Raw genomic sequence first — 20,450 nt, 5'->3', positions numbered from 1 at the left:
ACTTTAAAAAGGACCCAAAAATTAAAAAAAATTTTTAAATAAAAAGGACCCAAAAGATGTCAAAAAGAACTGAAGGAAACTTGGAATGGAAACCCAGTGAAATTTGGATGGAAACAAAATTCCAACCCAAAAAGACTCAATAGATTAGAATACAGATCTGTGGAAATGAAAAAGCAATGTATCACATAGAGATAGAAAATACAAAAAAATTAAGAGACAGAGTGGCAAAACATTTTTTTCTTGTTCCCTTTTTCTTTTGTTCTCTTGTGATTTGATGACTAACTTTAGTGTTGTGTTTCATTTCCTTTTTCTTTTTATCTGTTGTAGATTTTTGATTTCTGGTTACTATGAGGATTTGCTATAGCAATCTATGTAGAAACAAGATTGTTTTAAGTTCCTCATCTTTACAAGTGCATTTCCAATATCCTGCATTTGTATTATCTCCTCATAATTGCTGGTTTTGATATCATATTTGTGTATGGATAATTTCCTACCTTTTGTGTGTGCTTGTGTATGTTTGCCTTTACGGGTGAGCGTATCCATTTGTAATTTTCTTGTTTCTAGTTGTAGCTTTTTCTATTTAGAGAAGTTCCTTTAGCATTTGTTGCAGAGCTGGTCTGGTGGTACTGAGTTCTGTTAGCTTTTACTTGTCCATAAAACTTTTGATTTCTCTGTCAAATCTGAATGAACACCTTACTGGGTAGAGTATTCTTGATTGTAGGTTCTTCCCTTTCATCAGTTTAAATGTATCATGACACTTCCTTCTGGCCTGTAGAGTTTCTGCTAAGAAATCAGCTGATAAACTTATAGTTCCCTTGTATGTTGTCATTTTTCTCCTGTTGCTTTTAATATTTTTTCTTGGTCTTATTCTTGTCAACTTGATTACTGTGTGTGTCTTGGCATGTTCTTTCTTGGATTTATCCTGCCTGGAACTCTGCAATTCCTGGACTTGAGTGAATGTTTCCTTTCCCATGTTAGGGAGGTTTTTCAGCTATTATCTTTTTGAACTTTTTTTCATATCCTTTCTCTCTCTCTTCTCCTTCTGAGACCACCCCTATAAATTCTCTTCCACAGCAGTGATTCCCACCATTCTGTCTTCAGGTCACTTATCTGCTCTTCCGCCTCAGTGTTCTGCTAGTGTATTTTTCATTTCAGATGTTTTATTGTTTATCTCTGTTCTCCAGTTCTTCTAGGTCTTCGTTAAACGTTTCTTACATCATCTTGATCCTTGCCTCCATTCTTTTTCTGAGATCCTTGATCATCTTCAGTATCATTATTCTGAATTATTTTTTATGGAATGTTGCCTATATCCACTTTTAAATAAATACGTAAAAACTAATAAAACTGAAGACTACAGGAGAGTCAGCAGATCTGAGTTTTCTTATGTTCTTTTTTATAAAGAAAGGCATTTTGTGGTTTAAAAAAAATACATTTTCAGTAGAGTTATACCATAACAATCTTAGTGCTTTTGATTAATGAAACTATCTGCTGAGTTCCCACAGGCCACAAAGCCTGAACTTTTAAGGTAGTAGAAGTCATAAATGGTAGTGGTTTTTAGTTATGGAGTGGCCTGGGGTTAATAGCTTTCTGCAAGACTGCTCTCAGTGCCAACTGGTAATTGAAGTTTTTGTTTAGAGCCATTTTTCTTTTAAAAGCAATTGATGAATGAGGTTTTTATTTTCCTTAGGTAACAAAAGAAGAAAGAACTTTTCAAGAAATAATGAAAAGTTATAGGAATCAGCCCCAAGCTAATAGTCACGTGAGTTACATTATTTTTCCTCCTGTCCCGAAATAGATTTGTACTATTTCTCTGCTGATAAGTCATATAAAAGGTAAACTTCTTTTCTAGGTTTACTATAGATATTTGGTTTTATGGATACCATTAAACTTGAGACAATTTTAATCAAAAAAGTTTCAATAGAAGCCAAAAATCTTGCTGTTTCTGACTAATCTACATATTTGCATGTACTTCTCACACATTCTCTTATTCCATGTGTCCATTTGTTGAGTGGGGATGTTTTTCACTAGAAAATCTAATGAAAAATATTTATAATAATAATATTCTTTAATTATATGAGATTTGATTCTCTGATGATATTTAAATCCAGTGAAATTTGAAGATATATTAAGTCAAGTTTCTTTTTTCCATTTGCTAAGAATCTTAATGTTTGTATCTTTGAATTTGAATAGATGTCAGTCATTTTTTATATAATAGCCCTGGTAAGAATTCTATACAACATTTCAGTCATGGAAATATAAAATGTTAGCATAGTGGCCTGGCACATGGTAAGCATTTAATAACTGTTAGCTCTACATGATTTTTATTGTTGTTCTGAAGAACACAGGATTAGTTTACAGTAAGGCTTTGGCCGTTCAACAGCCTGATTGCTCTAAAGGAACATATTGGCCTCCTCTGTGGCCCCAGTGATCTGCCATCTTAGACTAGAAGAGAGAAAATAGTAGCTGAGATAACCCTGGCCCCAGTACTAGTATCCGTACCCTTCTGTAGGAGAGCCCCACAGGTAGTTTCACTTCTTTACTGAAGCCCCAAATACACTGCTAGCAGTATAGAGATACTAGAAGAGCCAAGTATAGGCATTTCTTATATCCTGTGATAGACTAGAAGAGGCCTGGTTTCTGGGCCTCTTCAGAAAAATCGTTCAGGAACAGAGCTTAGAGAGGTTCAGAACATCCCTAAGTTCATTAAGGCAAAGTTAATGTGGGTCAAAATTGGGTCAGGGGATTTCCCTCATGATCCAGTGGTTAAGAATCCACCTTCCAATGCAGGGGACATGGGTTTGATCCCTGGTAGGATAATTCATATCCCACATGCCGTGGGGCGGCTAAGCCCATGCACCACAACTAGAGAGCCCACAATCTGCAACTAGTGAGCCATGCACTCTAGAGCCCATGCTTTGCACCAAAAGAAGTCCTGACACGCTGCAGCTAGAGAAGGCCAGCATGCCACAACAAAGACCCAGCGCAGCCAAAAAAAAAGTCATGCCACAGCTTCCTAAAAATTCTCTCAATACCATTATCCATAGGATGAGGGAGAATGGGCATGCTTTTCAGTTACCCTGGAGGTTAAAAACAGTTTAGGAGCAGAGAGGAGAACACATTTTCATGTGCCCACCTGAAAAGACTTGGTATGGGATTGGAACAGGAAAGCAAGCCCCAGAGAGATCAAATGAGTCTCACGTAAGGAATTAAAGGGAGGAAGGAATAGGCTCAGATCTTTTAAGTAGCTTTTAATTGGCAAAACTTGCTCATCAGTGTTTAGTTGCTGCTGACTTAATTCTTCTAATTTGTAACCTCCTAAATGGCATATTTCAGGTGGTAGGCTCTGCTTAATAGCTCCTCTTCTAAGATGTTTGCAGTAATCTACAGGCTTAAAGCTCAACATTCAGAAAACTAAGATCATGGCATCCGGTCCCATCACTTCATGGGAAATAGATGGGGAAACAGTGGAAACAGTGTCAGACTTTATTTTTGGGGGCTCCAAAATCACTGCAGATGGTGATTGCAGCCATGAAATTAAAAGACTCTTACTCCTTGGAAGAAAAGTTATGATCAACCTAGATAACATATTCAAAAGCAGAGACATTACTTTGCCAACAAAGGTCTATCTAGTCAAGGCTATGGTTTTTCCAGTGGTCATGTATGGATGTGAGAGTTGGACTGTGAAGAAAGCTGAGTGCCGAAGAATTGATGCTTTTGAACTGTGGTGTTGGAGAAGACTCTTGAGAGTCCCTTGGACTGCAAGGAGATCCAACTAGTCCATCCTAAAGGAGGTTAGGCCTGGGTGTTCTTTGGAAGGAAGGATGCTAAAGCTGAAACTCCAATACTTTGGCCACCTCATGCAAAGAGTTGACCCATTGGAAAAGACTCTGATGCTGGGAGGGATTGGGGGCAGGAGGAGAAGGGGACGACAGAGGATGAGATGGCTGGATGGCATCACTGACTCGATGGACGTGAGTTTGAGTGAACTCTGGGAGTTGGTGATGGACAGGGAGGCCTGGCGTGCTGCAATTCATGGGGTCGCAAAGAGTAGGACACAACTGAGCGACTGAACTGAACTGAATAACATCTTGCCCTTAATTATCACCCTTACAGACAAATACTTTTTAATTGGCTTGATATCTTGCTCTTCTTATTTTTGTTTTGCTTAACCTGTGCCTGTTTGTGACTCAATAGTCCTTTATTTCCCTTATGACCTATAGGTCTATAGAAGTGTACTATTGAAAAGTATTCCAAGAGAAGTTGTGGCATACAGTAAAAACCTGAACGGTGATTTTGAAATGACAGATTGTGGTAAGTTGCCCAATTTAGCATTCTATATGTAGTATACCTTTGGTTATATATTTGGTTACATACTACAGTGGGTGTCTTGGAGTTACTTATGTAGGTGGGGTGGATAATGCATGTGTGTTTTGAGAAGAAACAAGTGACTTTGAAATAAGTATGGGTCAGGTACCTCCCTCCACAGAGATTGTGTATAGAAACTATTAATTTATCCTCTGTTTAATTGTGTTTTAGAAGTTTCCTAGTATACTTATACACACTAATATTGTATATACTTGTACACATTTATTGTATAAAAGACACAATAAAATTCAAAACTAAATCTGAATGACAGGAAAAGTAAGACAGCTGTCAGTGATCTGCCCGGGAAGACAAGGAAATGTCCTGTTCATTAATAAGTGTATTTGATATTCTGCCACCATCAGCAAGGTCACCTTGTTCCACCATCATGCTAAGACTTAAGACTCTAGTAATTTTTTTTAAAGAAAGAAGAATCAAATATTTGGTATTCATATGTTGATAAATTATGAAAAGGCCTCTTCTGCCTATATCCTTTTTCTTGTCTCATCTTTCCATTACTTAACGTAGACGTATGTGTGCATGTGTACATAGGTACTGTAATTTATTTAATTCCTCAATGTGAGGCATTTAGGTTGTTCTAATTATATACAGCTTTGTGAGGAACATCATTGTAAATTGGTCTTTGGTCCACATCCTTAGAGCAAATTCTTAAAGAAAATTGACTGGGTCAGAGACATTTTTTAAATTACCCAAATATCCATGATCATTATGGTGTCTACTGGGATCTTAAGTTTTAAGGTCTTAATGAAAAAATGCTTTAATGATAACGTCCTAGAATATGATCCTATTTAAGGCCACACAGGCCAAATTCAATTCTTTTTGTATAGATATAGACTAGAGATCTCTTCAAGAAAACTGGAGATACCAAGGGAACATTTCATGTAAGGATGGGCATGATAAAGGACAGAAATGGTAAGGACCTAACAGAAGCAGAAGAGATTAAGAAGAGGTGGCAAGAATACCCAGAAGAACTATACAAAAAGTCTTAATGACCTGGATAACCACGACGGTATGGTCACTCACTAGAGCCAGACATCCTGGAGTATGAAATCAAGTGAGCCTTAGGAAACACTGTATTAATATGAACAAAGCTAGTGGAAATGACAGAATTCCAGCTGAGCTGTTTAAAACCCTAAAAGATGATGCTATTAAAGTGCTGTCAGCAAATTTGGAAAACTCAGCAGTGGCCACAGGACTGGAAATGATCAGTTTTCATTCCATCCCAAAGAGAGGCAATGCCAAAGAATGTTCAAACTACAGTTGTGCTCACTTTACATAGTAGCACGGTTATGCTCAAAACCCTTCAAGCTAGACCTCAGTACGTGAACCAAAAACTTCCAGGTGTTCAAGCTGGGCTTAAAAAAGGCAGAGAAACTAGAGATCAAATTGCCAATATTTGTTGGATTATGGAGAAAGCAAGGGAGTTCCCGAAAAACTTCTACTTCATTGACTATACTCAGGCCTTTGACTATGTGGATCACAACAAACTGGAAAATTCTTAAAAGAAATGGATGGGACTATTAGACCAACTTACCTGTCTCCTGAGAAACATGTATGTGGGTCAAGAAGCAACAGAACTGGACATGAAACAACTGACTGGTTCAAAATTAGAAAGTAGTAGGACAAGCCTGTGTATTGTCACCCTGCTTATTTAACTTCTATGCAGAGTACATCATGCAAAATGCTGGGCTGGATGAAGCACAAGCTGGAATCAAGACCGTCAGGAGAAATATCAGCAATCTCAGATATGTAGATGATACCACTCTAATGGCAGAAAACAAAGAGGAACTAAAGAGCCTCTTGATGCAGGTGAAAGAGGAGAGTGAAAAAGCTGGCTTGAAACTCAACATTAAAAACAAACTAAGATCATGGACCCAGATTGCTTTGGCAATTATGGGTCTTTTATAGTTCTCTATAAGTTTTAGAATTTTTTGTTCTAGTTCTGTGAAAAATGTCCTGGGTAATTTGATAGGGACTGCATTAAATCTGTAGATTGTTTTGGGTAGCATGCCATTTTAACAATATTCTTCCAGTACAAGAGCATGGGATATCTTTTCACTTCTTTGAATCATCTTCAGTTTCCTTTATGAATGTTGTACAATTCTCAGTATATAAGTCTCTCACCTGCTTGATGAGGATTATTCTTAAGTTTTTTGTTGTTGGGTTTTTTTATTTTTTGGATGCAATTTTAAAAGGGATTGTTGGATTATATTCCCTGTTTTGATATTTCATTGTTAGTGTAAAGAAATGCATCTGCCAATCTTCTTATTTTAAGTATTTCTAATTCCCTCAACATAGACTGATTTTTAGGATTAGGCATACTTAATAAATGACCACTGTTTTCATCAATAAAAACCTACTTCTGATGTCAAGTATGTTAATTATCAAAGCATTGGTCTTTGATTGAGATATGCCTAATAGAAACCCTATTTATAGTAGCCACCTGTGGAGAAAGAGCTCCCTTGTTAAAAAACCAACTGGATACTCGGCCTGTGCATTCATTATCATGTTAGCAGAGCACCCCAGACTAGCATTCTTGATTAGAACACTTGAGAGATCCAGATTATAGCTTAGTCTAAGTGATACAAACATAATGCTCAAGTAAATTGAAAACTTTACAATACTTCCTCTGAGACTTGGCTTAAGAATTTTTTTAAAAAAAGATGCATGTGCGGTGTTTCATACAAGGCCTTCTCACAGTAAGGCCTTAGTAAGTAAGTAGTAATTATTATTTTGTTTATAAGTATAAAATATATTTTATTAATCAGTATGGCTCTTTAAATGTCTTTTTTTTTTTTAAGCTAATTTTTCTAAGGCCATATTCCTTACATAAAATCCTTTAAATGTTGAAAACTAGGTCAGACACACAAAAACAGTTAAATCCTCTCAAGTGACAAAAGTTCTGTTTCCATAGGAGATGTATAAGACTGATAACTACAAATTGATAATTAAGTGACTTTATTGACATTAGAACTATTTTACGGTCACCAGATAGACAGCCAAATGTGGGTAGAGCACATTTTCCTTTTAGATTGTCTGTGTAAACAAGGTTTCCTTGGTTTTAGATTACAATGAATGCCTTTTAGAGCTTATGAGAAACTGCCAAAATAGTCTTAAAGCACTGTAGTTTTAAACTGGTGTGTGCTCGGTGACTTTTGCATAACTGGAGCTCAAGGGCACCGCAGCCTACACACTTTTACAGTGAGGAGCGCAAGAGGATAAGGAGGAACGTGGTAGGAGAAATACACAACAAATACCAAATGCTTACTCCAGGGAAGTGCTGCTGTGCTGGTCAACCCCATCACATCTCAACATGACCCTTGAATTTATAAATAAATTCTGATCTTTCTTACTTTCATCCTAATTTTGCTTCTTTACTTTCTCCAGTTTCAGATGGTAAAAACTCACTGTATGTGTTTCTTCTCAGACTGAAGGCTAAGGACTATATGCAAAGAAATCAGCATCAGTCACTTGAGCAGCTCCTCTAGGAGTGAAGGATGGGGTTTCATTAATACGTGCATTCTAGACAGTTATGTGTGCCCATCCTCTGAAAACACGTCCCCTGAGAAATGCATATCTACTGTGCTCTCAGTCTCTTTTCCCCTGAATGCAATTATATTGTCCTGGGATATGAAACTAACCACGTATTATGGTTGCATTTGTTGGCCACCTGCAGCCCTGGAATAATTTGCCTTGTCCCTTCCCACTTTCACTTTAGATCCTTTGAAAATTCTGAAGTCAGAGATCCAGGCTAAAAATTTCAGCACATTTCTCCAGAGTTCTGCAGATAATATCTCCTTTTTTCTAAGAGCTTCTGTCATTCACTGATAGTTTTTTATGAAACCACATTTTAATTGCTTGACAGTGTTATATAATAATTCAGAAAAGACATTCTTCTTATTCATGAGAACATTAGGGAAAATTATGAATCCATATGTAGTTCATTGGTTCATTTCACAAATATATGTCAAATAAATACCATGTGCCTAAATTTATATTAAGCAGAGATCCCTTCTACCCTCTCAGGGAAAACAGATTTGAACCATTTATAGCACCAAGCAGGAAGATCTCATTCTCTTTCCCAGTCTTTCATAAGTTCTGCCTGCCAATGTATATGTTGTAAGATGGGTCACCAGGCCTACTGAAGCTTTAATTTCTGAGTGCCAAAGTCCTTAAAGAGGTGAGAATGTAGAAATCTTTTTCCAGCTTAAAGGATAACTGACATCTTGTTTTCTGTTTTGAAATGAAAAAATGCTAAATAGCTAAATGTTGTTCTTGTTTATGAAGAACTAAAAGACCTTTTAGAACTAACACCCCAAACAGATGTCCTTTTCATGATATGGGACTGGAATACTAAAGTAGGAAGTCAGGAAACACCTGAAGTAACAGATTTTTGGCCTTGGAGTACAGAATGAAAGCAGGGCAAAGGCTAATAGAGTTTTGCCAACAGAAAGCACTGGTCATAGCAAACACCCTCTTCCAACAACACAAGAGAAGACTTTACACATGGACATCACCATATGACCAGCACCGAAATCAGATTGATTATATTCTTTGCAGCCAAAGATGGAGAAGCTCTATACAGTCAGCAAAAACAAGACCCGGAGCTGACTGTGGCTCAGATCATGAACTCCTTATTGCCAAATTCAGACTTAAATGGAAGAAACTGGGGAAAACCACTAAACCATCCAGGTATGACCTAAATCAAATCCCTTATGATTATACAGTGGAAGTGAGAAATAGATTTAAGGGACTAGATCTCATAGACAGAGTGCCTGATGAACTATGGACAGAGGTTCATGACATTGTACAGGAGACAGGGATCAAGACCATCCCCAAGAAAAAGAAATGCAAAAAAGCAAAATGGCTGTCTGGGGAGGCCTTACAAATAGCTGTGAAAAGAAGAGAAGAGAAAAACAAAGGAGAAAAGGAAAGATATAGGTATCTGAATGCAGAGTTCCAAAGAATAGCAAGGAGAGATAAGAAAGCCTTTCTCAGCGGTCAATGCAAAGAAATAGAGGAAAACAGTAGAATGGGAAAGACTAGAGATCTCTTCAGGAAAATTAGAGATACCAAGGAAACATTTCATGCAAAGATGGGCTCAATAAAGGACAGAAATGGTATGGACCTGAGAAGCCGAAGATATTAAGAAGAGGTGGCAAGAATACACAGAAGAACTGTACAAAAAAGATCTTCACGAGCCAGTTAATCACGATGGTGTGATCACTCACCTAGAGCCAGACATCCTGGAATGTGAAGTCAAGTGGGCCTTAGGAAGCATCACTACAAACAAAACTAGTGGAGGTGATGGAATTCCAGTTGAACTATTTCAAATCCTAAAAGATGATGCTGTAAAAGTGCTGCAGTCAATATGTCAGCAAATTTGGAAAACTCAGCAGTGGCCACAGAACGGGAAAAGGTCAGTTTTCATTCCAATCCCAAAGACAGGAAATGCCAAAGAATGTTCAAACTACCGCACAGTTGCACTCATCTCACACCGAGGGAGCCTGGTGGGCTGCCATCTATGGGGTCGCACAGAGTCAGACACGACTGAAGTGACTTAGCAGTAGCAGCAGTACATGCTACTAAAGTAATGCTCAAAATTCTCCAAGCCAGGCTTCAGCAATACGTGAACCATGAACTTCCAGATGTTCAAGCTGGTTTTAGAAAAGGCAGAGGAGTCAGAGATCAAATTGCCAACATCTGCTGGATCATCAAAAAAGCAAGAGAGTTCCAGAAAAACATCTATTTCTGCTTTATTGACTATGCCAAAGCCTTTGACTGTGTGGATCACAATAAACTGTGGAAAGTTCTGAAAGAGATGGGAATACCAGACCACCCGACCTGCCTCTTGAGAAGCCTGTATGCAGATCAGAAGGCAACAGTTAGAACTGGACATGGAACAATAGACTGGTTCCAAATAGGAAAAGGAGTACATCAAGGCTGTATATTGTCACCCTGCTTATTTAACTTCTATGCAGAGTACATCATGAGAAATGCTGGGCTGGCGGAAGCACAAGCTGGAATCAAGATTGCCAGGAGAAATATCAGTAACCTCAGATATGCAGAGACACCACCCTTATGGCAGAAAGTGAAGAGGAACTAAAGAGCCTCTTGATGAAAGTGAAAGAGGAGAGTGAAAAAGTTGGCTTAAAGCTCAACATTCAGAAAATGAAGATCATGGCATCTGGTCCCATCACTTCATGGGAAATAGATGGGGAAACAGTGTCAGACTTTATTTTGGGGGGCTCCAAAATCACTGCAGATGGAGATTGCAGCCATGAAATTAAAAGGTGCTTACTCCTTGGAAGGAAAGTTATGACCAACCTAGACAGCATATTAAAAAGCAGAGACATTACTTTGTCAACAAAGGTCTGTCTAGTCAAGGCTATGGTTTTTCCAGTATTTGTGTATGGATGTGAGAGTTGGAGTATAAAGAAAGCTGAGTGCTGAAGAATTGATGCTTTTGAACTGTGGTGTTGGAGAAGACTCTTGAGAGTCCCTTGGACTGCAAGGAGATCCAACCAGTCCATCCTAAAGGAGACCAGTCCTGGGTGTTCATTGGAAGGTCTGATGTTGAAGCTGAAACTCCAATACTTTGGCCACCTGATGTGAAGAACTGACTCATTTGAAAAGACCCTGATGCTGGGAAAGATTGAGGGCAGGAGGAGAAGGGGACAACAGAGGATGAGATGGTTGGATGGCATCACCGACTCAATGGACATGAGTTTGGGTAGGCTCAGGGAGTTGGTGTTGTTCAGGGAGGCCTGGCGTGCTGCGATTCATGGGATCATAAAGAGTTGAACATGACTGAGCGACTGAATTGAACTGAACTGAAATGCTGTTCTTGTTTACTCACTTAGTTCAACTTTTTTTTTTTTAATGTTCTGTATAACAAGAATTTCTTTTCCATGGGGATGGATCACTTCATGGGAAATAGATGGGGAAACAGTGGAAACAGTGTCACACTTTATTTTTGGGGGCTCCAAAATCACTGCAGATGGTGATTGCAGCCATGAAATTAAAAGACTCTTACTCCTTGGAAGAAAAGTTATGACCAACCTAGATAGCATATTGAAAAGCAGAGACATTATTTTGCCAACAAAGGTCCGTCTAGTCAATGCTATGGTTTTTCCAGTGGTCATGTATGGATGTGAGAGTTGGACTGTGAAGAAGGCTGAGCGCCGAAGAATTGATGCTTTTGAACTGTGGTGCTGGAGAAGACTCTTGAGAGTCCCTTAGACTGCAAGGAGATCCAACTAGTCCATCTTAAAGGAGATCAGTCCTGGGTGTTCTTTGGAAGGAATGATGCTAAAGCTGAAACTCCAGTACTTTGGCCACCTCATGCGAAGAACTGACTCATTGGAAAAGACTCTGATGCTGGGAGGGATTGGGGGCAGGAGGAAAAGGGAACGACAGAGGATGAGATGGCTGGATGGCATCACGGACTCCATGGATGTGAGTCTGAGTGAACTCCGGGAGTTGGTGATGGACAGGGAGGCCTGGCGTGCTGCAGTTCATGGGGTCGCAAAGAGTCGGACACGACTGAGTGACTGAACTGAACTGATAACAAGAATAACCTACAACTGCTGTAACTAAGGAGAAGGCGATGGCTTCCCACTCCAGTACTCTTGCCTGGAAAATCCCATGGATGGAGGAACCTGGTAGGCTGCAGTCCATGGGGTCGTGAAGAGTCGGACACGACTGAGTGACTTCAGTTTCACTTTTCACTTTCATGCATTGGAGAAGGAAATGGCAACCCATTCCAGTGTTCTTGCCTGGAGAATCCCAGGGACGGGCGAGCCTGGTGGGCTGCCGTGTATGGGGTCACACAGAGTCGGACACAACTGAAGTGACTTAGCAGCAGCAGCAGCTGTAACTAAGCCAGTGTTTACTGTCTTACAACAGTGTCCCCCAGGATGGTAGCAAGTGTCATGGAGAAGAGGGACTGTGCATAGAAAGTTTGAGAAATATGGAATTAAAGTGAACGTATTTTTTTTCTAATTGCAAAACTTCCGTAAGCCTTTATTATACTAACGTGTATTCTGAATTCCTAAGAGAAGGCTATAATATGCAGCATTTTTTCAACTTACTGATCACATAGCTTTTTCTGCCTTACTAAGATCCTGCAAAAATAACGGGAGTAAAAAAGACATCCAAATGGGGACCAAGATTCCCCAGGGAGATTCCCTGTGGGCTGCCTGACTCTTGGACCATGTCAGAGTTTTCTTATTTTCCTAAGGTAGAAGCATAGTAGTAGTAGTAGTGTTAGGTGCTCAGTTGTGTCCAACTCTTTGTGATCCTGTGGACTGTACCCCACCAGACTCCTCTGTCCATGGGATTCTCTAGGCAAGAATACTGGAGTGGATTGCCATTCCTTTCTTAAGAGGATATTCTCGAACCAGAGATTGAACCTGGGTCTCCTGCATTGCAGGCTCTTTCTTTACTGTTTGAGCTACAGGGAAAACCAAGGTGGCAACATTCTTCTACTCATATTCTCAATGTTTGCAGGCCAATGTATTGAGAATGAGACATTTTTTTCACATGCTGAATTCTTTTTAATTGCCGGTAGTTTTCTTAGCTGTGTACAAGAAGCTCAGTTTAGGTAAACATCAACTCAGAGCTAGGTGATTCTTGTTAGTACAAGTAGAAGATGTTTTGTAATTCTCTCCCCCCAAAAAAAAGAACAGGATAAAGTTCTGCCTGGTGTCACAAGCTACCCTAGAGTTACACTAAAAAATATGAAAGCACCTTGGGGCAAGCAATAATTTTATAGCTGAGGATGATGCCTATAGACAGCATTAAGTTCCTGTTGTGCATGAGAAAATAAGGCTTTTTGAACACTTGTCACCTGCCATGTATTTGCAGAAAAGTAAACATAAGCAATTCACCTTGCTTCTTCCTTAACCTCTGAGGATACACTTTACCTTTTAGAGTCTTTCCACCTTTTCCAAAGAGCCAGTAAGAATATCTGCAGTCCTTTTTGTTATCTGAAGCTCAGGATTTACCACTGTTACCCATATTCTGAAGCTCAGTTTAGGCAAATTTCAACCCAGGGCTGGTGCCCCTCTGAGAGTCACCGGTGACAGTGGGTTCAAAGGAATGGTTGTGAAAACATTCTTGCTGAAGTGATATCTAGAGAATAGAGCACCCATTTAAGTTTACATGTTTGTATTTCTCAAGTTTCCAATTTATCCATAATATAGGTAGATTTCTGAACTTTTCTAAAATAGGTCATTGTCTTACATAAATATTTAGGTTTATTTGATTTTTTTCGCTTTTATATTGTAGAGAGAGTTGTGTTTCAGATCCTCAAATTATAGATTAAGGTACACCTATCACAACATTGAATTCTTTTAACAGACTTGGAAGATGCTACAAAAACACCGGACTGCTCCAGTGGACCAGTGAAAGAGGAGAGAGGTGATCTTATCAAATTTTACAATACAATATATGTAGGAAGAGTGAAGTCATTCGCATTGAAATACGACTTGTCAAATCAGGACCATGTGGTACGTTTTTTACTTTACTACTTTATTAATATCTGTTCTCATAATTGGTTTACTCTGAGTTTATTTTGGTAGATAAGTATTTCAAAGTTAAAGCCTTACTGATACATTTTACAGGAGAAAACATGCTAGTGATTAATCAGCGTGATTAAGGCTGTGATAAAACAGACTAGAGAAAATTATGGAAATTTCATCCATACTGTGATTATACATTCCTAGAAATTATGGATGCATATGGGCAAGGAGTCAATGGGAACATGGAGCAATGAAAACAATTCTGGTGGTTTTTTCCCTTGGTTTTGATTTCTGTTGTTATATTTCTCAGAGAAATGTTTTTCTCAAGATAAAGAGAAAAGGAAATAAATAGGCTTAAGTCAATAATAGAAACAACGCTAAGAAATTTTTATGCTGTATCTAGATTTGACACTACCAGCAGGCCTTTGTAAGTGTTATCAGTGTATAAGCTGATGTTGGTTCCCAAAAGAGCAGACTTCAGTTATAAGAAAGAGGAACCGAGTAGAAGCTGCATTCAGGCAGTAGCTATATACGTGTCTGTGTCTTTACATTTCTTTCCTTGTCCCTTTCAATGAATATGAGCTGACTATCCTCAGAGGCCATGACTACTCATTCTCCTCCCTCAGTTCCACACATCCCCCCACCATGTGCTATACTGAGGATATCTCTAACATCAGCTAATTGGGAAAAAAACAAAACTAGTTTTCCTAGCTTCAGGTGAAGATGATGAATGAAATAGTAATTAAGGAGTCATCCCCATTTGTGCTTGGAATAGAACATTGTATAGATTATTAAAAGTACAGTTCTTTCTCACTTTATCTCTGAGTCCTTTGCATTTCAGCATAAAGTCTTATACTTTGTACTAGTAACTCAGTCAGTAAAAGAATCTCCCTGCAATGCAGAAGACGGGAATTTGGTCCTATGGTTGGAAAGATCCCCTGGAGAAGGAAATGGCAAGCCACTCCAGTATTCTTGCCCGAGAAATCCAATGGACAGAGGAGCCTGGTGGCTATAGTACTTGGGGGTCAAAAGAGTTAGACATAGTGACTAAACCACCAGGCATAAAGTGTTAACCATTTTATTAAGAGATTTGTTCCTTGTTGGACTCTTCTTGCTGGCCCACAGAATACTCTGTCTCTCTTATTCTCTGAGCTACTAATCTGGCTGTGGGTATATATATGTGGACTCTTAAGACTCTTGAGACACCTTTGGTGATCAAAGGTGCATGGAGATCAAACCAGTCAACCCTAAAGGAAATCAACCCTGAGTATTCATTGGAAGGACTGATGCTGAAGCTGAAGCTCTATTAACATTGGCCACCTGATGTGAAGAGCCAACTTATTGGAAAAGACCCTGATGCTGCAAAAGATTGAGGACAAGGTGCGGAGGGGAAGACAGGACGAGATGGTTAGCTAGCATCACTGACTCCATGGACATGAATCTGAGCAAACACCATGAGATAGTGAAGGACAGGAAGCCTGACACTGCAGTCCATGGGGTCACACAGAGTTGGACACAACTTAGCACCTAAACAACAACAATGTATGTGTGGAGAGAGATCCTTATTGCAAGTGTTAGGACATAAGTTATTCTTTGCCTCACTTTCTGAGCATGGCATGAAGTTCCTATTCTCTTGGCTTACTGCTTCTGGGGTCTTACTCAGAATCCTTCAGGATTTCCTGAAAGATCCAGACAAATAAATTTGAGTTTATCCATTAGTAATTGTTGAAAAACAAGGGTTAATGAATCATTTAAAAATTTTTTTCAGCCATAATAAGTTCTTATGGTATAGTTCAGTTCAGTTCAGCCGCTCAGTCGTGTCCGACTCTTTGCAGCCCCATGAATTGCAGCACGCCAGGCCTCCCTGTCCATCACCAACTCCCAGAGTTTACCCAAACTCATGTCCATCAAGTCGGTGATGCCATCCAGCCATCTCATCCTCTGTCGTCCCCTTCTCCTCCTGCCCCCAATCCTTCCCAGCATCAGGGTCTTTTACAATGAGTCAGCTCTTCACATGAGGTGGCCAAAGTATTAGACTTCTAATTAGGAGATACCAATAAGAATAAAAACATGGTACAGGAAAAAAAGTTCCATGTTGATCCTTCACCCTTATGAGGAGGAGGGGAGTGTAGAATAAAAAATATGGTGGGATTTAAAAAAAGAAAGAAAACCTTTCATCTGATAAAAGCTTTGGTGGTGGTTTATTCACTAAGTCATGTCTGACTCTTGTGACTATGTGGACTGTAGACTGCCAGGCTCCTCTGCCCATGGGATTCTCCAGGCAAGAATACTGGAGTGGGTTGCCATTTTCTTCTCCAGGGTATCTTCCCTACCCAGGGATTGAATCTGGTCTCCTGCATTGTAGGCAGATTCTTTACCAACTGAGCCATGAGGGAAGCCCTATAAAAGCTTTACTTTTATGTTATTTCAGATGGAAGCTCCGCCACTCTCCCCTTTTCCACATATTAAGCAACAGCCAGGCTCCCCACGCCGCATTTCCCAGCAGCACTCCATTTATGTGTCCCCACACAAGAATGGGTCGGGCCTTACACCAAGGAGTGCTCTGCTATATAAATTCAACGGCAGCCCTTCTAAGGTAACGTGCTCCCAAACTTTACTCCAAAATGGCAATATCCATGTTAAAAATTGGATTCCAGATTTCCAGTTAGTAATCTTTAATCATACCCCAATTTTTTGCAAAGTTACTGCAAATAAATACAAACTCTTACTATGGCAAGTTTCCTGTGTATCCAGTTGAGGGAGTTTAATCTGTTATGACTGACATGGTATTGGGGGAGTTTGCAGTGTATCCAGTTGAGGGAGTTTAATGTGTTATGACTGACATGGTATTGGGGGAGTTTGCACCAAGAGCACAGTGTTTCCCTGCTCAGGCACCATCTTGCGAAGGACCAGTAAGGCAGCACCTGCAAGTGGTCAGATATGGGGACACTGTAAAGAAAGATCTTGGAAGGGAAAGTTCATTTGGTGGATGGCGCCTGGGATAGGGAAAAGTCTGAAAGCAGAGGCCTCTTCTGACTTACACAGACAGCTCTGTGGTCACCTCCATCTTTAGTCCCATTAATGATGATGATCCAATGGGGACATGATTGCTGTTTGCAGGTAATTTAAGGACTATCAAGTAGATGTGTTCATTGTATCTCCAAAAGCCAGAATGACTACCAACTAGAAGGAGTTGTAGTGGGATAGGTTGTAACTCAGTCCAAATACGTGGCAGCTCCTTAACTCATTAGTTTCTTAACTCATTTAGATCCACAAGCATTTGTTACATTCCTGCCATACTTAGCAAATAAAGTTTACTGAGATATACCTCACAGACTTGCATTACCTCTTCGTAGAAGGACTTTTAGAAGACATTCTTGGATAAAATCAGAAATGGGTCTAATTGAATTCTAAGGCAGTAATTTCAGAATCATAGGTCAGAATCTGGGGAGCTTGTTGAACACAGATTTCTGTCCTGTAGACTTACTGAATCACAGAGCTCCAGCAGGCAGATTCCCTGGACAGTGTTGATGCACTGTGTTCAGGAACAACTTCTCAAAGGCTGTTTTACAGTAAGACCAGCAACATCAGCATCACCTGGGAGCGTGTCAGAAATGCAGAATCTCAGGCCTCACACCAACCCTACTGAATCTGAATCTGTGTATTATCATTCCCCAGATGATTAGTAAGCACATTAAAGTTTGAAAAGCAGTGCTTCAGAAAAAAGACCTCAAAGTTGATGAAAGTTTGTTTGATTTATCAGAATCACCTGGAGGGCTTGATAAACTAGAGATAACTGGGTCCAATACCTAGAATGGGTGATTCAGTCGGTGTAGGGTGAGGCTTGAGAATTTGCATTCCTAATAAGCTCCTAAATGCTCTGCTGCTTGTGGTCTGATGTCCACATTTTAAAAACTATTGCTATAATGTAAATCCAATTTTTAAAATCACCTGAAAAGATTAATTCTAATCACCCTTAATAACTTGACCTAGATTCAAAAAATAATCCCTTCCTCCAGTGTTTAGCTTTGGATAGAGGATAAAGGGTAGGAAAAAGCAGTTAGTTTAGTTCTTTGCTGCTATTTCCCCCCTTTCCCCTTTTACTCACACATATCGTCTGTTTTTGCAGAGTTTGAAAGATATCAACAACATGATAAGGCAAGGTGAGCAGAGAACCAAGAAGCGAGCAATAACCATCGATGGTGATGCAGAATCACCTGCCAAACGCCTCTGTCAAGAAAATGATGATGTTTTACTTAAACGACTACAGGATGTTGTCAGTGAAAGAGCAAACCACTAGCACCCTTCTCACTTCTGTGGTAAAAGCACTCTCAGGTTGTTTTGCAGCAAGCTGGGGCTCTGTCTTCAAAACAGTCAACCCTGAAGGTAGTAAACATCACTGAGTTACAAGAAAAGGTACACCAAAGTTAAGTGGATTTTTTTTTTTTTACTTTTATCCAAAATGTAGTTGACAGATGTATTTTGAGTTGGATTGTAAAGGAATGTTTTTAAGTGCACTTAAAAAGGAATGGTTTTAAGTGCATTTAAAAAGGAATGGTTTTAAGTGCCTTTTAAGCATATTAATAGTCATAGAATTGTTAAAATATTTGTTCTCTGAGTTTTTCAGACAAAGTAAGGAGAAACCTTATAATTTTTAAGCTCACTTTTTAAAATAATCAAATGTCCTCTCCTTCTGGGCTTTGTCATAAGAGGGTGAATAATCTATTTTTGGTAGGTATGCTTTGAGATGTTTGTGCTCCCAATTTAATATTGAGTAGGGGTTGCGTCCCATGGCATCTAGGCCAGAGGATGATGTAGGAGCCTGTCTCTGACCCAGTGTGCTAACTCCACATCCAGGTACCACTGTGGGTTGTCCAGAGGCTTCTCATGCTCTTCCTCTCCTTGAGCAGAAGCATGTTTGTACTTAAACCCATGCACTGCCCGACTCCTTGCTTTCCAACCTTAAGCCCTCTTAGCCTGGTGTCACAACCTAATAAAAGAGCTACTTGCTCCTTTTTAAAACTATTATTACTTTGTTTTCCAAACCATTAACTTAATTATATATGATTATATCATATAGCTCTCAAAATAGGAAACTGCTTCTCAGGCCAGTAGAGTAAAATACAGAAAAGAGCTGTTAGAGACTAAACTTCGTATTAGTGAGGTAGCAGCCATGATAATATGTAAGATACTATTTTTGAGATCATTATAAGATTGATCATTCTCAACGTCTAATTGATTCCTTAAGAATAGTTGAAACCTTTCTCAAAACCATGTTAATATCTTATAATTATGCCTTATAATTATACTGTTCCATCCATGACACAGCTGCTTATCACGTCCCGCTCTTTGCTCTCTGTATCATCAGTGCATTATGAGTTTCCCATTAGGGTCTGATCACTGGCCCCTTAAGGATGTTTTCTAGGGCTAGGGGTGCCACTTTACAAAGAATCAGCTGTTCAATATTCACTTTTCTAGTGTGTTTCCAGAATCTGGAAGGAGGTGAATAAGCCATTCTTAATTAATTTTGAGAAAATTTTATCAAATGTATGTTTCTTAAACTGCAAACTGTATTTTTTTTAATGCTAAATATTTAACTAGTAAAAAGTGAAACTGGCTCAGTCATGTTCGACTCTGCCATCCCATGGACTGTAGCCTGCCAGGCTCCTCTGTCCATGGAATTCTGCAGGCAAGAATACTGGAGTGGGTAACCGTTCCCTTCTCCAGGGGAATCTTCCCAACCCAGGGATCGAACCCAGGTCTCCTGTACTGCAAGCGGATTCTTTACTTTCTGAGCCACCAGGGAGGCCCATTTAACTAGTAACCCTGGCTAATTTGAATTAGTCTAAAATTTGGCTATTAACTAGTATCAATAATTATGATTATTAGGAATTTTATTTTTAAATTTTAAGAAGAAAACTGAGTCTGGTCACATTTTGCTTTTCTTAAAATTACATCATTTTTTTGTGTAGTATCTACACATGTTACAAGCCAAATACCATCAAGTCTGTCTTGAATCCTTGTATATATTTTTATGTAGCTATAACTATTGTGTCATTATTAATGTGCAAAATGTAAATGAGCATTTGTACGTTGTCTTTATAAGAAAATCTGGATGTGTTTCTATCAGTTTTCTAGACTGTATATTCATGTACATAAAATGGTTAATAAAATATTGGTGTTTTTGTGAGATTACTGAATAAAACCTATCAGTTGAGTTCAGTCGCTCAGTCGTGTCTGACTCTTTGTGACCCCATGAATCGCAGCACGCCAGGCCTCCCTGTCCATCACCAACTCCCGGAGTTCACTCAAACTCACGTCCATCGAGTCTGTGATGCCATCCAGCCATCTCATCCTCTGTCGTCCCCTTCTCCTCCTGCCCCCAATCCCTCCCAGCATCAGTCTTTTCCAATGAGTCAGTTCTTCGCATGAGGTGGCCAAAGTACTGGAGTTTCAGCTTTAGCATCATTCCTTCCAAAGAACACCCAGGACTGATCTCCTTTAGGATGGACTAGTTGGATCTCCTTGCAGTCCATGGGGCTC

At 39.4% G+C, this 20,450-nt stretch overlaps 1 protein-coding gene across 6 annotated transcripts in view; it reads left to right on the top strand.

Annotated features, from left to right (window-relative positions):
- RBL1 (RB transcriptional corepressor like 1) overlaps positions 1 to 20,129 on the top strand; it is a 65,343-nt gene extending 45,214 nt beyond the window's left edge. For 5 of the 6 annotated variants that reach the window (XM_070801631.1, XM_070801632.1, XM_070801633.1 and 2 more), the window contains 5 exons: positions 1,688 to 1,759; positions 4,221 to 4,311; positions 13,747 to 13,895; positions 16,339 to 16,503; positions 18,037 to 20,129. In XM_070801631.1, coding sequence (XP_070657732.1) covers positions 1,688 to 1,759; positions 4,221 to 4,311; positions 13,747 to 13,895; positions 16,339 to 16,503; positions 18,037 to 18,207 — 648 coding nt within the window. In that variant the 3' untranslated portion in view covers positions 18,208 to 20,129. The remainder of the gene's footprint in view (positions 1 to 1,687; positions 1,760 to 4,220; positions 4,312 to 13,746; positions 13,896 to 16,338; positions 16,504 to 18,036) is intronic. The other variant, XM_019972382.2, reaches the window with a different exon arrangement.
- Positions 20,130 to 20,450: the final 321 nt, after the last annotated feature.

Source organism: Bos indicus, chromosome 13 (assembly GCF_029378745.1).
Source record: "Bos indicus isolate NIAB-ARS_2022 breed Sahiwal x Tharparkar chromosome 13, NIAB-ARS_B.indTharparkar_mat_pri_1.0, whole genome shotgun sequence".
NCBI classification, from domain to species: domain Eukaryota; kingdom Metazoa; phylum Chordata; class Mammalia; order Artiodactyla; family Bovidae; genus Bos; species Bos indicus.
Note: the sequence above shows the minus strand (reverse complement) of the source record. Positions and strands in the feature narration are given on the sequence as shown.